The 16,966-nt window shown below is 39.4% G+C and overlaps 2 protein-coding genes across 3 annotated transcripts; one reads left to right on the top strand and one right to left on the bottom strand.

The window, feature by feature from the left end:
• The first annotated feature begins 152 nt into the window (after window positions 1–152).
• Window positions 153–9,561, top strand: grwd1 (glutamate-rich WD repeat containing 1). Its single transcript, XM_044115921.1, has 7 exons — window positions 153–417; window positions 507–624; window positions 3,840–3,996; window positions 4,732–4,942; window positions 5,997–6,142; window positions 6,643–6,834; window positions 9,023–9,561. Exons 1-7 carry the CDS (start codon window positions 198–200, stop codon window positions 9,329–9,331), a joined length of 1,353 nt encoding a protein of 450 aa, XP_043971856.1. The 5' UTR covers window positions 153–197; the 3' UTR covers window positions 9,332–9,561.
• A 1,458-nt stretch (window positions 9,562–11,019) lies between these two features.
• Window positions 11,020–15,609, bottom strand: cdc42ep5 (CDC42 effector protein (Rho GTPase binding) 5). 2 transcript variants are annotated; one of them, XM_044115923.1, is made up of 3 exons: window positions 15,404–15,609; window positions 14,874–14,975; window positions 11,020–14,761 (listed from the first exon to the last, which is right to left on the bottom strand). In XM_044115923.1, exon 3 carries the CDS (start codon window positions 14,742–14,744, stop codon window positions 13,854–13,856), a length of 891 nt encoding a protein of 296 aa, XP_043971858.1. In that variant the 5' UTR covers window positions 14,745–14,761; window positions 14,874–14,975; window positions 15,404–15,609; the 3' UTR covers window positions 11,020–13,853. The 2 variants fall into 2 exon arrangements, with proteins under 2 accessions (XP_043971858.1, XP_043971857.1); XM_044115922.1 differs by lacking the exon at window positions 14,874–14,975 and having other exon boundaries at window positions 15,404–15,607.
• Between the last annotated feature and the right edge of the window lie 1,357 nt (window positions 15,610–16,966).

Below are 16,966 nucleotides of genomic sequence, written 5' to 3' on the forward strand. Positions count from 1 at the left end.
CTTTCAAAGGCTGCTTTTTCCTGGCAGCGGGGAGCCAAGCGCCAAAGAGGCCAGCTGAATTCCCGTAAACAGGGTGGGAGAGAGAGAAAGAGGGGAGAAAAGGAGGAGGAGGAGGATGAAGAGGAGGAAGAGGAAGAGGAAGGGGGAGGACGCTCAAACCACGTGGCCGCTTAATAGACCGGAAGTACCCTTCCAAGATGTCTGCGCCCGATGAGCACGCGTTAAACCGAGGAGAAGAAGACGAGATGGCAGAGATGGAGGAAGAGGAGGAGGACGAAGGGGTAGAGATGGAGGAAGAAGGAGCGGACGGAGACGCGGAAAAGAAAGTGTACGTCCCCGGGATCGAGCCACTTCAGCCCGGAGAGGAGCTGGAGATGGACCGCTCTGCCTACCGCATGTACCACGAGTGCCAAACAGGCGAGTTCAGACCCGGCCTGCTGAATGTGCTGCTCAAGCCAGACTGCAGGAGTTCAAACCAAGGGTTTTCCTTTTGACTTTTCGTTCAGGTGCTCCGTGCCTGAGCTTCGACGTGATGAAGGATGGAGACGGAGACGGCAGGCAGCAGTTCCCCCTGTCCATGCTGCTGTGCGCGGGCACGCAGGCAGAAACTGCCTTGAAAAACAGGTACACACAATCTAACACACAATCAATCAATCAAATTTTATTTGTATAGCACATTTCAGCAGCAAGGCATTTCAAAGTGCTTTACACCAAATCAAACACAAAAACACAATGCAACATGCAATCAACAATAAAAACAGAACATTAAGTCAGTTTTCTGGAAGTTTGTTCCAGATTTGTGGTGCATAGATGCTAAATGCCGCTTCTCGTTTGGTTCTGGTTCTGGGGATGCAGAGCAGACCAGAACCAGAAGACCTGAGAGGTCTGGAATGTTGATACAACAGCAGCAGATCTTTAATGTATTGTGGTGCTAAACCATTCAGTGATTTATAAACTAGCAACAGTCTATGCTTTGTTTTGTTCACACTGCAAACAAAACAAAAGGGAAATCATTTGTAAACTAAAATGGCAGAGTTTATTATGTTCTGGTGATTGTTCTGTAGTTTTATTTCAGGTTATTGAGAACAAGGTTGTTGTTTTTTTACACTCTGTAATAAACAATTAATCGCATTAAAATAATGCCGATGATTTCATATCCATGACTAGTATTTTTTAAGACCAATTTTGTTCACACACTTCGTAATCCACGTCATTTGTTGTGTTTAGTTGTGTTTTATTTTGAATATTTAAGACATCTTCTACTTCCAGTGTTCAGTACAAAATTAAAGTTTATCAGTCTTTCTTAAAAATGGTTTCAAAACATCACTCTTAATGTTTACTGCAATGATTTTGGGGACAATTTATCATTATTAATCATTATTAACATTTGTTATCTGGCCTGTTGCAGTAATCAATAAATTAATTAATCATGTAATAAATTAGTCCCCCATTGACTGCTGGAGATGGGCAACAGGGATGGATGGATGTGATTAATTAAAATGAGCTCAATAATATCCATTCGCATGGTTTGTCATTTGTCTCTTTTCTATTTTTCTATTTCTACCAAAACCTGGATGATGAAAGTCTTCAGTCTGGTGCGTTGGTTTGTTTGAACGACAATTTTGCTTGTAGAGACGTCAAAATTAATTTTATTAGTCGTTTCTGTTGTTTAGTTTTGTCTATCTTGGATATTTAAAATGTCTTCCAGTTCCAGGGTTAGATATTTAAAGTTTATCAATCTTTGAGATTGTGTTCTTGCTTTATTTTGAAATTGCCATTTTATTAGTTGCAAATATAAAAACGACAATTTGGCCGTTTATGGCAATAACTTCTGGGACAACAAAATTTGTTATTGTGGCAGGTTTAGTGAAAATCCTTGTTGCAATGTTTTCTCACAAGTTAAACCAACTCAACGGAGTTTCTGATGGGACGCATTTGGCTGCATTTCTCCTCTCATTTCCACATAATCACCATTCAAACTGTCTTCCGTCTTGGTTGCTTCTGCTTAGTGTTTAGTGCAGTTAAGGTGACAGTATCATTTTAAATTCACATTAATGCATCACAAAGGACTGGAGCTTAGCTTGAATTAATCTCTGTGTATCCTCACAGAAGCACCAGTTGCTTTGTTTCTAGTGCATCTGTGATACTTTCAACAACCTTTTAAAGCTGCAGGTAGCATTTGTCTTAACAATTTGCTCTTTTTATTGTTGTGGAGGAAAGAGTGGGAAGGGAGTGTCTCGAGAGACAACAGAAATGTTACATCTGCTCATCTGATCCAGCCTTGTTTCTGTGTTGGGACATAGACATGGCAAAGGATTCTCTGTGCTTGTTTAGTTGAGCGGAAAGCAAATGTTTACATGAAGTTAACGGGACTGGTTGTAGTTTTAGTGCGCACATAAAACAAACAGCTTACATGTTTGCTTAGACTCCAAGTCAGTTGTTTACTCTTTTCTCAGACAGATTGAAGCTAAATCCATAAAACTGTTGTTTTGTTAAATGTGCAGAAATGTGCTTGTGCAGCTTTTCACCAGATTCCTGAAGTTTGATGTATCTGTGTTTGATTTTTTTGTCTTAAGCCTTTTCATTGTGAAATTTGTTGCATAAGCTCGTTTCTTTATTCCTTTGCATTCTTGCACATTTTATTGCAATCCAACCACAAAAACTTTAAACGTGATAGGCCACAATATGAATATAAAAGAGTATGTTTCATATGAATAATTCACATACTGTTTTATACTCATATTGCCTTTAAAAAGTATGTCTTACTAACAGCTCAACAATGATCAACAAAGTCAGGCTTTTTTGACAAAACAAATTATAAATGACATTTATTTTATGTTACATGTTATTTAATAGCCTTTTTTTACATTAAAGTATTTTTTATTGTATTTTTATTTATTTTTTTCCTCAGGAAAGCCGAGTGATGATTGTGATTGATTTTATAAAACATCCAAGGGGATGAATACTTTTTAAAGGCTCTGAATATGTTCAGGTTTGAAGTTGCTGCTGAAATGCTGTTATTTTTTCTTTCTTAACCAGTCATTAACCTAAATTATTGATTTTAACATTTGTCAAGTCATAGTTGTAATCACTTCATACCAATTATTTTCTTTGGCGACCCGTTAATGGAAGATTTTGTATGTTTTGTGTTTTTCTTATCACAATAATGAAGTTTCCTCCTGACAAAATAGGAGGGAAATACCCATAAATAATATAAATAAAGTAAATAATTGTTGAATTTTATGTCTATATTTGTGTCTGAAGTAACTGAAAAGAAATTAACACAATAGGTTGGATTTTATTCCGGTTTTCAGAGTAAAGGGGTAAATATACAAATACAATGCAAGATTAGTGAGTGTAACACTTTTCCTTTTATTCCTTCTCAAAAGTTGAATAAACATTCATAAATATAAAATTTCTATTTTTTTTTTAAGAAGTCATCTTATTAATAATCTAAACAGTCTAACACTAAGCTGTGATTATTTTAAGCTCAGTAAGATGTGTCTGTTGAACTAATGCTTTAGTAAATCTCTGAACAGTTCCTCTTGGCTCTGTTTCATATTGTGCAATATTATTTTTATGACTAGCCCCTTAATTAATGAATGGCTGTCAGTAGTAAAAACAGACATTACACCCAGATAATAGCCGACTTGTTCATGGTGAATGGATTTCAGGTTAGCTCTCGTGTAAATCCTTTACCTGCCAGTCAGGATTTAACTGAAAATCTGTCAGAACTTGAATATAAATCGAGTCCATTAGAAGGTGGTGGGTGTTTTTCACTTTCACTCTCAAGCTCCTCCGTGTTCACCTTTCTGGCGAATGTGCTCCTCTCGCTGCAGACTTCTGGTGATGCGCATGCACAACCTTCATGGAACAGAGAAGGAAAACGAAGAGGAGGAAAGCAGCGATGAGGAAAGCGATGAAGAGGAGGAGGATAAGAAGCCACAGCTGGAGCTGGCCATGATGCCTCACTATGGAGGGATTAACAGAGTTAGAGTAAGTCTGTCATTTTTTTAGATAAGTAAATTAATTATAATTGGGGCACAAATTTCTTTTAAAGGAGAACTAATTTGCTTTATTTAACAGGTTAGTAGGCAAGTCTGTAGGCTCTACAAAATATTTTTTTTTACATTTTTTGCACATAATTATTCTTCAATAATGAGATTTTTGTTTGGTCAGTCCTGCCTAATTTGAGCTCCTTTCAGAATGAGCCATTTTAGGGCTTCTTGTAACTTTAAATCCAATTTAGCTGCTGCTGGCGATGCCCTCAAACTCAACATTTACCCTCTCACGTGAAAATGGCTGCAATAAATACACAGTTGTACCACCGTACAGCTTCGAAAAGCAGACGTAGGGCCTCCTGCGCAACCCACAAGAATGCAACAAGTGCTTTCTGGATGGTAAGTCAACAGCAAATATCTTGTCTTTTCCAACTGCCATTGTACAGCCCAGCGGTAAAACCAGCTGACCTGACATGCTGGTGCTTCATTTGGGTTGCTAGGTAACACCACAGCATGACTTGACCATTGGAAGGCTTTTAAAATGGCTCATTTTTCACACAACCAAAAACACAAACTTATTTTGTAAAATCATGAGGAGGATTTTATTTGTTTCTTGTTGTTTTTAAAGTTCTTGAGCTGTTTTTAGAAGCATTTGAAAACCAAATGGAAGTATAAAAAATGTGAATTATAACACGCCCCCTTTAATGACCTGATTGAATTGACTTTCCAGGTGACCCAGTGTGGCGAGCTCCCATTGGCTGCAGTGTGGTCGGACAAGGGACAGGTGGAGATATTCGACCTTCGCCCTCAGCTGGAGGCCGTCCACAGTTCTGCTGCCATGGCGACGTTCGTCCAGCAGCAGAAAGAAGCTACACCACTGTTCAGCTTCTCAGGACACATGAGTGAAGGGTTCGCAATTGATTGGTCCCCTAAAGTCCCAGGTGAGTCAAACTTCCTCCTATAGACAAGAGGAAGAAGAAAAAAAAAAAAGAATTTTTGCTGCAGGCCAAAAATAACAAAGACTGGGGTTATAATTGAGCTGGATTTCACGCTGTGATCCTTTTCAGAGGAAAAACTGGTAAACAAATCCAAGCATGAGTTCAGGATGTAGAAACATTAAAATGACAGAAAAGTGAAAAAGAAAATAAGGGTTTTCAGTTGAGTTGAATGTTCACAAAGTTAATTACGGACAACATTTGAAATGGTGGAAATGTAAGGGTGTCACTAAGCTGAAGATTTAAAAATGTGGCAGGAAACGATCCCTGGTTGATTTGGTTCCTTTGGTTTTTAATTGAACGGTTCATCTTTTCCAGAGAAACTTGGATTAATCTAAGAATGCAAATTCAAAAACGCTATTTAAAGGAAAATAAGTTTCTGCGTAGATACTAAAAACTGCTGTCGATCAGCCCTACTTGATGATCAATAAGTACAGGACCTTGCAAAAGCAATCATTTTTTATTTTAATGTGATTCCAGTGGGATTTCTGCAAATGTCTCTTTCTGGATTCAGTCATTTTATGTCTCTTAAACAAGATTTTAAGGTTTTCTTTGCAGCACATTAAGAAGAGCTGTAACCTTCTGTGAGTTTCACCAGCCTAAACGATGCTGTAATAATTTATCAGTTTAATAACTTTCAATAAAGGAGATATCAAAGTTTAAGTGAAATATACTTTTTTGTTGTTATCCCTTCATATTTGATCTCTAGTTAATTAAATGCATACAAAATAAAATACGCTAAATTACCTGGCTCATCCCGAGTTACTTTTAGTGTCATTCAAAATCTGAGAACCTAAACTGATTTCATTAAAGAGTCAAACTGAAACACTTTATTAAAGTGAAACTTCAGGATAATATTTTTCATTTTGATCACTAAATGTGGAGCAGAATGAAGGGAAATTTATCTTAAAGCCTAATATTTTTATCCAGTCCATCAGAGCTCTAAATAAAAAACATAGAGACTAGATTTTTGATGGATTCTCCTGCGTTTTCTCACCAGGTCGCCTCGTCAGCGGCGACTGCAGAAAGAACATCCATGTGTGGGAGCCTCGCGAGGGCGGAACCTCGTGGCAGATCGACCAGAGACCGTTCAGCTCCCACAGCCAGTCGGTGGAGGATCTGCAGTGGTCTCCCACCGAAGCCACAGTATGTGCAATTATCAAGACACTGCGGGTCACACTCACAGGGCTGGATGCTTCTCCTCCTCCTCCTCTCAGATGAAAGGAGTGAAGGCTTTGAGTTGGCGATGAGTACATGAATGCTTTGATTAGACATGCTTTAATGACGTCACGCTGAGCTCACCTGCTCTGTGCTCTGCAGGTTTTTGGTTGTGGGAAACGCAAGAAACAAGCAAAACACAGGGCGTGTCGAGGGAAATCACTGAGTGGATGAAAGAATGTTTATTGTAAAGGAACACCTGGAACGCTGCAATTGTGTCGCAACACAAGGTTGCAGCTGAAATCGAAACACTCCCCGTCTTGTTTGAGGTTTGGGAGAGAGCAGCTTACAAATTGAGGCTGGCTTGAGCCTTTTGCCAAAAAGAAGGAAAAAAAAAAAAAGAACAGCAGTTGCTTTGTTTCAGACTTGGTTTATGTTGGTTGTGATTCACTGTTTAAACTTTTGAATCGTTTTATTTCTTCCTCTAGGTTTTTGCGTCTTGCTCTGTTGATCAGTCCATCCGTGTCTGGGATATCCGCGCCCCGCCAAACTCGATGCTCTCAGCCAACGAGGCTCATTCGTCGGACATCAACGTAATCAGCTGGAACAGGAGCGAGCCGTTCCTGCTGTCAGGAGGGGACGACGGACTCCTGAAGGTCTGGGACCTGCGACAGTTTAAGGTGGGAACCAACACCAGTTTATCCAGAAAGACCTCAATAAATTAGAATAACCTATAGAGCTGAATTTATTTCTGTAATTAAATTTGAGAAGTAATACTTGTATATTTCAGAGTGACTTTAAGTGTAGATTAATGTATTTCAAGTGTTCATTTCTTTACCTTTTGATAATTGTGGCTTACAGCTGATTAAATTCAAAATTCCCAGACAATTAGATTATTACACAAGACCAATTAAAAAAGTATTTTTTACTGAAAACCATGTCCATGTTTGCTGGTCCATAAATCACAGTGATGTCATGATCACTAAAGCAGGTGTTGGTACGTGGGCACAATAACAAATTTTTCTGGACAATAAATTATTGCAATAAGCGATTATATTGTTGTTTGGAGACTATTGTTACATAATATATTGATTATAGCATAATACTGCAAGTTAATGAACCATGATTTTGTATAAAACACTTAAAAGACTTTTAAATATCCTAAATAAAACACTTCTAAAAACAAAAAGTAAAATAGAAATAAAAGTCATGCAACAACCAAAACCATTGTGAAGTCTCTGTAAACAAAATTATTGAGCTCATTTTCATTCGTCATGCGATTAATTGCTTATTGCATCAGGCTTAATGTGGGCAGGTTCCAAGTCCTGCTGAAAAATGACATCAGCGCCTCCATAAAGCTTCTCTGCAGAGGGGAGCATGAGGTGCTCTGACGTGTCCTGGTAGACGCCGATGCTGACTTTTGTTGGAGTTCATTCATTTTTGTCTCTGTGCTCCACCAGGTCCGTTAACCAGTTTCAGGACCCGACCAGAACCCCTGAGTGTAAATTAGCTTTAGAAATAATGAGATTTGGTTTTAAAAAACAGGCCTTAATACTGAAAAATGATCAAATGTTACAAGCCATACATGTCATACAAATATAACAGATCCAGAGTTACATTCACCATCCAGTGAGGTATTAAACTTACCTTAAGGATGTAGTGCATGTTTATCTTTTTATTCTTTTCTGCAATCTGTACCCTAAATAAAGGGTTGTCTAATCAGTTTCAGTCTGTTAACATATGACTCCCAGCAGCCACACAAAACATGGTTATGTAAGTTGCAGCGTGTGCCTGTAAGCAGTTAAAACGTAACATTTATCTGAACACTGTCTCCTGAATGGGTTTGCTACATAATGTCATCCAGGCTGCAGTTATTCTTGTTGCTTTTCCACCTCTTACGCTACAATTTTTCCTTAAACTAAAGTTTCTATTAATATGCAGCTTCTTCAGCAAACAACTTTGGTATCGATTGAATGACATTTCTCTGTTAAATTTCCTTTTTGGTGAGTTTCATTGATTGCCATTTTCATATTTGAAAGAAACTAAAAACTAAATTGAGTTTTTTCACTTGCTGTGAGCCATAATCAGTGAAACAGACAGAAACCAGAAATTTACAACAGCCTCCTGCTTTTTAACTGAATTACTGAAGTAATAAACTTTCCAATTATTCCTGTATACGTTAGACGATTTCCACTGAGACTTGAGGAAATTTCTATTATTGCAACATGAAAAACAATGTTTATAGGTTTGTGTGTTGCACCGGATTGTCTGCAGCCTTGTTATTTATCCAGCTTGAACTAACCGCAGACCTTTGTGCCATTTCATGGTTGTTACACAACTTTACAACAATAATTAAGATGATTATTACCGCCCTCCGTTTAATCTGTGTGGAAACGCACTGAGCTGCAGTTCCAGGAGTCAAACAAAACCATTAATGCTGCCACAAAAACTAAGTTAATATGCATATGGCCAAATGTGGGCATATAAAATGTAGGGGTGCACCAGTTCATCAGTCCCAATTTCCTTAATTAAGGGTGATTGGTGGTTGGCCGATACTTGCATGTAAAGTTGATCTTTTCCCACAATCTTATGTACCTCAGCAAAAGTCTAAAAATTGGCCTCTGTCCTCTTCTGCTCTGCAGTGAGAGGTTCGACTGACACACCGGACCACCAGGTCACATCTGCACATCTGCAGTTAACAATCGTCGCCCCACTGTTACCAAATCAACGACTTTCTTGCTATACTTGGCGACATTTTAGGCTAAAAAAAAAAAAAAAATCGGCCAAATTCAGAATCGGGTGGTCAGACTTTTTAAAGAGCGGTAATAAAATGGCCGTCCCACATTAACCGGCGTCTTTAATCTGCAGACGGGTCGTCCGGTGGCCAGCTTCAAGCAGCACTGCGGCCCCGTCACGTCCGTGGAGTGGAGCCCCGTGGACTCGAGCGTGTTCGCCGCCTCCGGGGCTGACGACGTCATCAGCCAGTGGGACCTCTCCGTGGAGTCCTGCGACGTGGGTGCCAGGGTGGAGGGGGTGAAGGATCTGCCCCCGCAGCTACTGTTCCTGCACCAGGGTCAGTCGGAGATCAAGGAGATCCACTGGCACCCGCAGATGCCCGGCGTGATGATCTCCACAGCCCTGTCAGGGTTTAACGTCTTCAGGACTATATCTGTGTAGGGCGTGGATCTGTGTGTGTGTGTGTGTGTGTGTGTGTTTTGCATTTAGTCGTAAATATGTGAATGGAGCTTGTAATAATGTACATAACCTAACTATGTAAGTAAGAACTCTATTTCTGACAATTACTGGCAGAGAAAAGCGCATAATAAATTTTCTGTATGTTCTACAGATGTGCAAACCATTTTAGACATTTCCTTTTGCACGCCAACAATAAACTGTTTAAATTCTGATCTGCTTTGTTTCTACTCTTAAAGAAAAATTTACTTCATGCTAAAAATTATTCATAGTGTAATTAGATGAGAAGAAATTAGTCAATTTGCCTCATCAGTGATTGGCATAATCTAGCAGTAAAATATTTTATTGGGATTTTGGTAGCTAAACCAACACACAGTAGTGTGTTTTAATCTTTTTGGGTTTTTGTAATGGTTAAATATTTGTATTCAGTCAATACTTTGTAGAACCAGGTTTTGCTGCTGATTGGTTGCTTTTCACATCTAGTGACTCAGTCTTTTGCTAATTCTTTGCAAACAACCTCTTTTGCAGTAAGATTGTGGAGCTGAATGATTGGCATGCTTTCATAAACAGATTTTCAAACCATTTCATGCAGTATAATTTCATCTAAACCATCCCACTGCCATTATTCTACATGAAGGTGAATCTCCCCCCAGTTTCAAGTCTGTAGAAGAGTTTTCTCCGGGCATGTGTCATATTTATCTCCATATAGAAAGCCATAATCTGATCAGATGAAGAAACCTATGCCCATGCCATAATTCTGCCACCACCATGTTTTACGGTGAGTTCAGGGTCGTGTGTTTTTATAGTTTATTGTTCTCATCTGATCACTTTCTTTCACATTTGCTCAGAATCTTTTCCTTCCTTTTCTTTCCTTCTTTCTCTCAATAATGTCTTTCTAGTTGCCATTTTTCCATAGAGGTCCGATTTGCATGGTGCACAATTAATAGTTGTCCTGTAGCCAGGGAGATCAGCAACCTTTACAAATCCAGGGAGCCATTTCTGTCCTAGCTTTTAATAACATTTGTATAGAGCCACTAAATCAGCATGGCCTTGAAGTTTACATGTGGAGCTTGTCTGTTTTGTGGTCAAATTAAAGAACTATTCTAGTTTCAGGAGTTCAAAGAAAAACCTTGAAGCATAAATACTTTTCCTGCACTGTGAAAAACAGAGAATGTAAAAGGATTTTGGTTGATTAAAACAAAAACACAGAAGGAAAATGAATTATTCCACTGTGGGTTATTTTGTTGTAGAAACTTTATGCAGATATATTTAGAAAATTGGTTAAAATAAAGAAACCCTTTGTCTCCAGGCCCTCGGTTTCAGACTTGTGTTAGCAGATTCTCCAACCGGAGCTGTGGATCTCTGCAGCTCATCCATGGTTACCATTGATTTCCAATTGGGCCCCGTTTTTATTTTGTAATGTTGCATTAAACAGAGCTCTGAGAGATTTGTAGGGTGTTGTTTTCTAACCTAACTCTGCTTTAAACGTCTCCATAACATTCTGCCTGACCCGCCTGCTGTGTGTGTGTTCTCTTAAGAAACCTTGAGATCTTCACAGAACGGCTGGATTTGTATTGAGATTAAACGGGACACAGTTGGCGTGCTTAGCAACTTCTGAGGTGGTCGGATGCACTGGATTTTATTTAGGGGTATTGTAATAAACTCAAACATGCTAAACATTACAGACCTTTATTAATTTAGAAAATCATGCATCGTTTTCCTTCCATTTCACTCGTGCAACGACTTTTGTAGATCAAAAGCTCGATGAAAATACACTGAATGTGACAAAATGAGGAAAAATTGAGTGAATAATTTAAGGTGCTGCACTAAAATAAGAACACAAGAATCATTTAAGAGAAGGAAATTGTTTTGTCGTGCAATGTGATGACCATTTTCATTGAACTACAAGTAAAGTTACATAACTGCTCATTTTTAACTGTAGGTGACATTTACAAGCCCTTCCCTTTCTTTGTGGCAGGAAACCTGGTATGTAGCCACTCCAGTCAAAGTGTCTAATTAAAATAGCAGAGTCCTAATAAAGTGTAGAGCAGTTTGAGAAAGCATCCCAAACCCTCATATTACCCAAGCCTTGCATCAGAGAGGCAGTCAAAGCTGGTGCCAATAATAACTTTGTTTTTACTGTAATGTTTATTAAACCACAGGGTGACATTTGAGGGGCTTTTTAACCAGCATTTTCGGCATAAAGGTAAAATGGTATCTCCCTTTTACAGAATTTTGCAGCACGCATTTAAGCCAAGAAAATTACACAAGCAAATAGCACAAAAATACACAGTTTGTCCTGATTTATGAGCGATCTTTAAGTCCCATGATTGTCTTCCTCTAACTAGAAAAAATACCATCGCTACGGCCCGAAGGACAGTATGGGAAGTTAAAAATAAAACCACCTCAGATGTGGTTTTGGTCGGAACCAGAGAGCCTCACATTGCCAGATACGGAATGTGACAAATTCACAGTAACTCATTATCAACAACGCCTCTGTGGGCTGCGATGCTAAAGGCTGTTCTAAACACGCAATGCAGGACAAATAAGACAAGGATATAGCACAATATGGAGTACAATAAGGCAAAGGATACGAGTCCCTTTAAGGCACATATAGGTAAAGGTCCATAAACACAGCGCCGACTGCATACAGACTATAAATTGGATATAAAAGAGTAGATTTAATAACAACCTGATCCATTTATCCTGAATCAAAGCTTCCACAGAGTTTCAGTCTGACAGCAACGTTTCCAGCTGAATGAAGCGGATCAAAGTGCTACAAACTCTCTGCTGTTTGAGGGAGCAGATGATACAAAGTCTTATTGCCTTTGTTTATAGTAATACCGTATTTTCCAGTTGAGCAACATGTTAACTTGTGCACCTTTGTAGGTTCATTTTAGCTTTACATTCAGATTATTTCTGCTTCCCATTCAGCTGTAAAGTGGTAAATTAAGGAATATGTTGTAAATACAGTGGAAACCGGATCTTTTTACAGACGCTGGACAAAGAGACAAACTTTTTCCCCTTCATTATCTGGCATTAAATCAGACTAAATGTTTTTTTCTGCTTCAGATTCAGACATTTGCATACATTTCCTCAGTGTTTGGTTTCTTTCCACAAGTTTCTCACAGCAGTTTGCTGGAGTTTGGGCCCATTCTTCCTCACTGAACTGGTGTAACGGAGGCTGGCTTACTTGCACACACCTTTCCAGCTCTTCCCACTAACTGTACAATTATGTCTTTGTGATGACCACTCCTGTGCATTGACTTTCTTTTCTTTCAGCCTGTTTTTTTTATTTTAATTAGGCTGTTATTGTTCATTTGAAACACCTATTTGTTCCCAAGCATTGACCTTTGAGTTGATGCCTTGAGATGCTGTCTAAATGTTTCCACATGTTGTTCATTTCTCATGATGCCATCTATTTTATAGATTAGTCCCTCCTCCAGTAAACACTCTTACATCATACTGTCACCTCCATAATTCAGGCTTGCAAGCTTCCACCTTCTTCTGTAATACATTACGATGCTCATTCAGCCCAAACATTTCAATTTTAGTTTCACCAGGCCACAGAACATTTTTACAAAGATTTGTTTCTTTATCCCTCAGGGCTTTGGCAAACTATAACTTAGCTCTTTAAATGGGACCTATTATGCAAGGTTCACATTTCGTACTTCTATTTTGGTCTTAACTGTTTCTAAAAACAAACTAAGCACTTAAAAAAATGTCCAGCAAAACGTTAATGTTCCCTGGTGTCTGAAAAATTAGCTGTTTCAGAAATCTTCTGAATGTAAGGTCACAAATCAGCAGCTACTGCCCCTCAACCATCCCACCAAAGCCCAGCCCATTGCCTAGCAACCCAAGTTGAGTTCCAGCACCTTTGGTCAGCTGGATTTACAGCTGTATTTGCTGTACAATGGCTGCTGGAAAAGACAAGTGGTTTGTTGTCGCCTTACCATCCAGAAACCACTTGTTGCATTCTTATTGGTTATACAGGAGGCTCTACTTCTGCTTTTCAAAGCTGCACAATTGAATAGTTGCGTATCTGCTTTCTGACATTTTCACGTTTGTGTAAACACTGATTTTTGGGGGGCGTGGCCAGCAGCAGCTTATTCTGAATTAAAGAAACAAGAGGCCCTAAAACAGCTCATTCTGCTCAAACTAGACAGAACTGATAAGACTAAAATCTCATTATCTAAGAATGATTATGTGCAAAAAATGTAATAAACATGTTTTGTTTAGGCCATTCATCTACCCTAAGCTGATCAAGGGAACGTTTTCACTGTGAATTATAATACTAATTTGATCAACTTCAGTCAAAATCTCCACATGGTCTTTTGCTGTTTGTAATACCATTATTATCAACTAAAGTTATTAAAACTGGAAAGAAACGGTTTGATTTAAAGTCAGACGGTGAGAAAAGAGGTTATGTTTCTTTTCATGGTGAATGTAAATATCTGGCTTCGACTGCATTTTCAAACTGTTCACATGTAACGTGAATACCTGTCCCCTATAGACCGATCTCATCATCGGACTCGTCTTCAAATGAGTAGCCCCGTCCTTCCTCCTCCTCATCCTCCTCTGAATCAGTCTCTGAGTGGACGCTCTCTGACCTCCTCCTGTCCAGCTCGGTGACCCCGTCCGATTCTGAGCTGTGCGATGAAGAAGGACTGGGAGGCAAATCTGCATTGTGGTTGCTCAACTCGGGTTCTCCCGCCGGACTCTTCCTCCTCCCGCTGTCGTCTCTCGCCGGGCTGTGGCATCCCAGCTGATCATCATCATCATCCTCATCGTCGTGGAGGTCATAGGTTTGACCCTCCTCCTCTTCAGATGGCTGGCGAATGATCTCCTCCCGCTTGTCGCTGAACCTCACCTTTGGTTTTAGCCCCCTGGACTTCAATCCATTCTCGTCTGGTATCCTGCCGTCTTCATCCAAGCCGTTCCCGTTCACGGACGTCTCCATGTTCCCCCTAATCGCCTTCATTTCCACCACTGATGTGTCACTCCGTGGGCTGAGCACGGCCTCCCCGTTGGAGCACAGCGACAAACTGTCCATCACCCCTAAAACGTCCCCAAGGATAGACGGACCCAGATCCAGATCCAGGTCCAGGTCCATGGTCAAGGAAGACACGGACTCCCAGTGCTGAAGCTGTGGGCTCTGTGGAGCATCCTCCCGAAGGTCGCCGTGGTTCACCGCCACCTCCGGGTCAGCAGCCGGCAAGATCCCAGAACCACTCACCTCGGACGTGGTCGGACTGGGACCAGCGGTGGACAAGAAGGAGGTGTCTCCAAAGGCGTCGCCTCCCCTGCCGATGTGCATGGTGTGGCGAAAGTCCCCCAGGGGGGCGGAGATCATGGTGGGATCCAGGCGGTGGGCCCGGGATGGTTTGTGGAGTGGCATGGCTTGTGAGGGGAAAACTGTGGGTGGAAAAGGAAAAAATAAGGGGAAAGAAGACCGAGCTAAATGAGACATAACACACAGACACTTCCTGATAAGACCGGCTGAGTTGTGTAATGCAGTATGGGAAACCTATGAGCCTTTTGGCACTGGTCCGGCTGTGAAGGCCATGCTGAGACTTGCACTTGAAGCACACAGTGCAGCGTTAGCACATACTTTTCTCTGCCCTCGGGGCTGCTTGAAGACAAAAACAAGACTGTAACCTTCTCTACAAAATAGAAAACATCTAAAAGTTTTACATCCATGACAAAATGGAGGTAAACCCCTAAAATAGCTTAACCAATAGTTAAAGCTGTAGGTGTTAACTTTAACTTATATCTTTCTTATAATTAATAACCTAAAATAATTGACGGACATTATAGCGTAAAGCGGGAGTGGGACTGAGTGAGTTAATATATCAGCAGAGGGGGCTTCAAGGCCTAGCCCTTTTTCAGGTTTCCTAACACTTAAAAACATCTGTAAATTGTATAAACAGATTCTAAAACACACAGAAACACACAGAATTGGTCTTAAAAGTATTAAGAGAAACGTTTGGATCAAGACAAAACTCCGCTTATCGCCTGAGTTAACCAAGATTTAAATAGAGCGATTAAAAAACTTACTTCAAATAGTTTGTTTTTCTTTTTTCCTGGCTCCCGCTGCAGAGTCCACCGTTTTCATTTGTCTTTTCGCTTTCCTCTCCTCCTTCCCAACTTTTCCCTCGCTCTTTTCTCGCCGTCGTATGCCTGTGTGAGTTTTTCTTTTTCTTTTTTTTTCCTCCTCCTTTCCAAAGGGATGGGCATGGACTGAGGAAGTGACGCGACAGTTTTTTTTTTTTTTTATCTCTCTCTTAGTAGTAAGAGAGAGGAGCCGCAGCCGGATTAAACCGGGCTTTCCGGACAGTTCGAAGGCACTCAAACGCATCTCAGCGCTCTTAAATGAGTGCGTAATAACTTTATTTAGGTCAGAGTCTGTTAACTTAATCAAATATATTAATTTATCCCTTTTGGATCCCTTGGTATTTCATTTTTTGTACTTTATTATTTTATAAAACTGCGGTATATTCATAAAATATTCACAATTTGACCAAGTTGAGTATTTTTTGTGCAAATTTTTCCATCAAATGTCTTTTACATTGAACAGAGCATTTGGTGTCCTTTCATCATTTTCTTGCATTGTTTTTAATATACTGCCACTGCAGTTTGATCTCAATTTTTCTATGTTTTTCTCCATTATCAGTGTTTCCCTTATTTTGTTTTCCACTGTCATGTCTTTATTTTTTATTTTATTTTTTTTTTACATGTTTTGAAGTCTACAAGTTTGCATGTATTGGACTGGAAGAAAATGTACTTTTTTGATTCTTTGCAACTTTGCAGAAACAAAATGGATCAAATTTAATGTTTCTGACCCCAATAAAAAAATCTAGTTTGGAGTTAGCGTTAGACTTGTTTCACTACATCATCACCTCTGGTGAGGTCAAAAGACATTTATTACTAAAAAACAAAAGACAAAGTATATTTAGACATATTTCCATGATAATTTTTAAAGTAGCACTTTTGTTTGTCCAGCGGAAACACATGGTGGACAAAACAAAGAGACCTCTGGGGGTAAAACATTGAAATTTTGCATTGTCCCTTAACATAGTAGGCAATTTCCCTGATGACCCTTCATTTAATGAAAAGTGGCCTAGATGTAAAAATAAACTTGTAAGAACAATGAACTTGTAAAATCATCAGTTATGTATGTATTGTTATTATTCATTGTTAATAACACCCAAAACCACAGTCACTTTTTATTGTTTTGTTATGTTAAAACCACAAACTCAGGTGCATTTATTTAAATTTTATGTAACAGAACATGGAGAAGTCGTGCATAAAAGACATGGTTTTCAAGATTTTTTACAAAGAAAATGTGAGAAGTGCTCTGTGTATTTCTATCCAGACCTCGTTACTCCTACAAACTGCTACATAAGATCCAGTGTAACAATTTCCTACACAAGTCATCTAGTCAAAAACATGCAAATGTACCAGAGTGTAATTTATGCCTAAATCCAGTTGTTGAATGAAGAAGATTTGTTAGAGAATATTGGTCAACAAACAGCATCATGACCAAAAAGCACACCAGACGGGTTTAGGAGAAGTTAAAACAGGTTTATAGAATAAAATAATAATGCAAGGTTTGAACGT

The sequence above is a fragment of the Gambusia affinis genome, linkage group LG05, assembly GCF_019740435.1.
Source record: "Gambusia affinis linkage group LG05, SWU_Gaff_1.0, whole genome shotgun sequence".
Taxonomy (NCBI): Eukaryota; Metazoa; Chordata; class Actinopteri; order Cyprinodontiformes; family Poeciliidae; genus Gambusia; species Gambusia affinis.

What these genes read in the sequence shown, in the direction of transcription:
- grwd1 (XM_044115921.1), top strand. Translation starts at nt 198, where the DNA reads ATGTCTGCGCCCGATGAGCACGCGTTAAACCGAGGAGAAGAAGACGAG. An exon ending in GTACCACGAGTGCCAAACAG is followed by an intron (nt 418 to 506) that starts GCGAGTTCAGAC and finishes CTTTTCGTTCAG; the next exon opens with GTGCTCCGTGCCTGAGCTTC. An exon ending in TTGGTCCCCTAAAGTCCCAG is followed by an intron (nt 4,943 to 5,996) that starts GTGAGTCAAACT and finishes TTTTCTCACCAG; the next exon opens with GTCGCCTCGTCAGCGGCGAC.
- cdc42ep5 (XM_044115923.1), bottom strand. Translation starts at nt 14,744, where the DNA reads ATGCCACTCCACAAACCATCCCGGGCCCACCGCCTGGATCCCACCATG.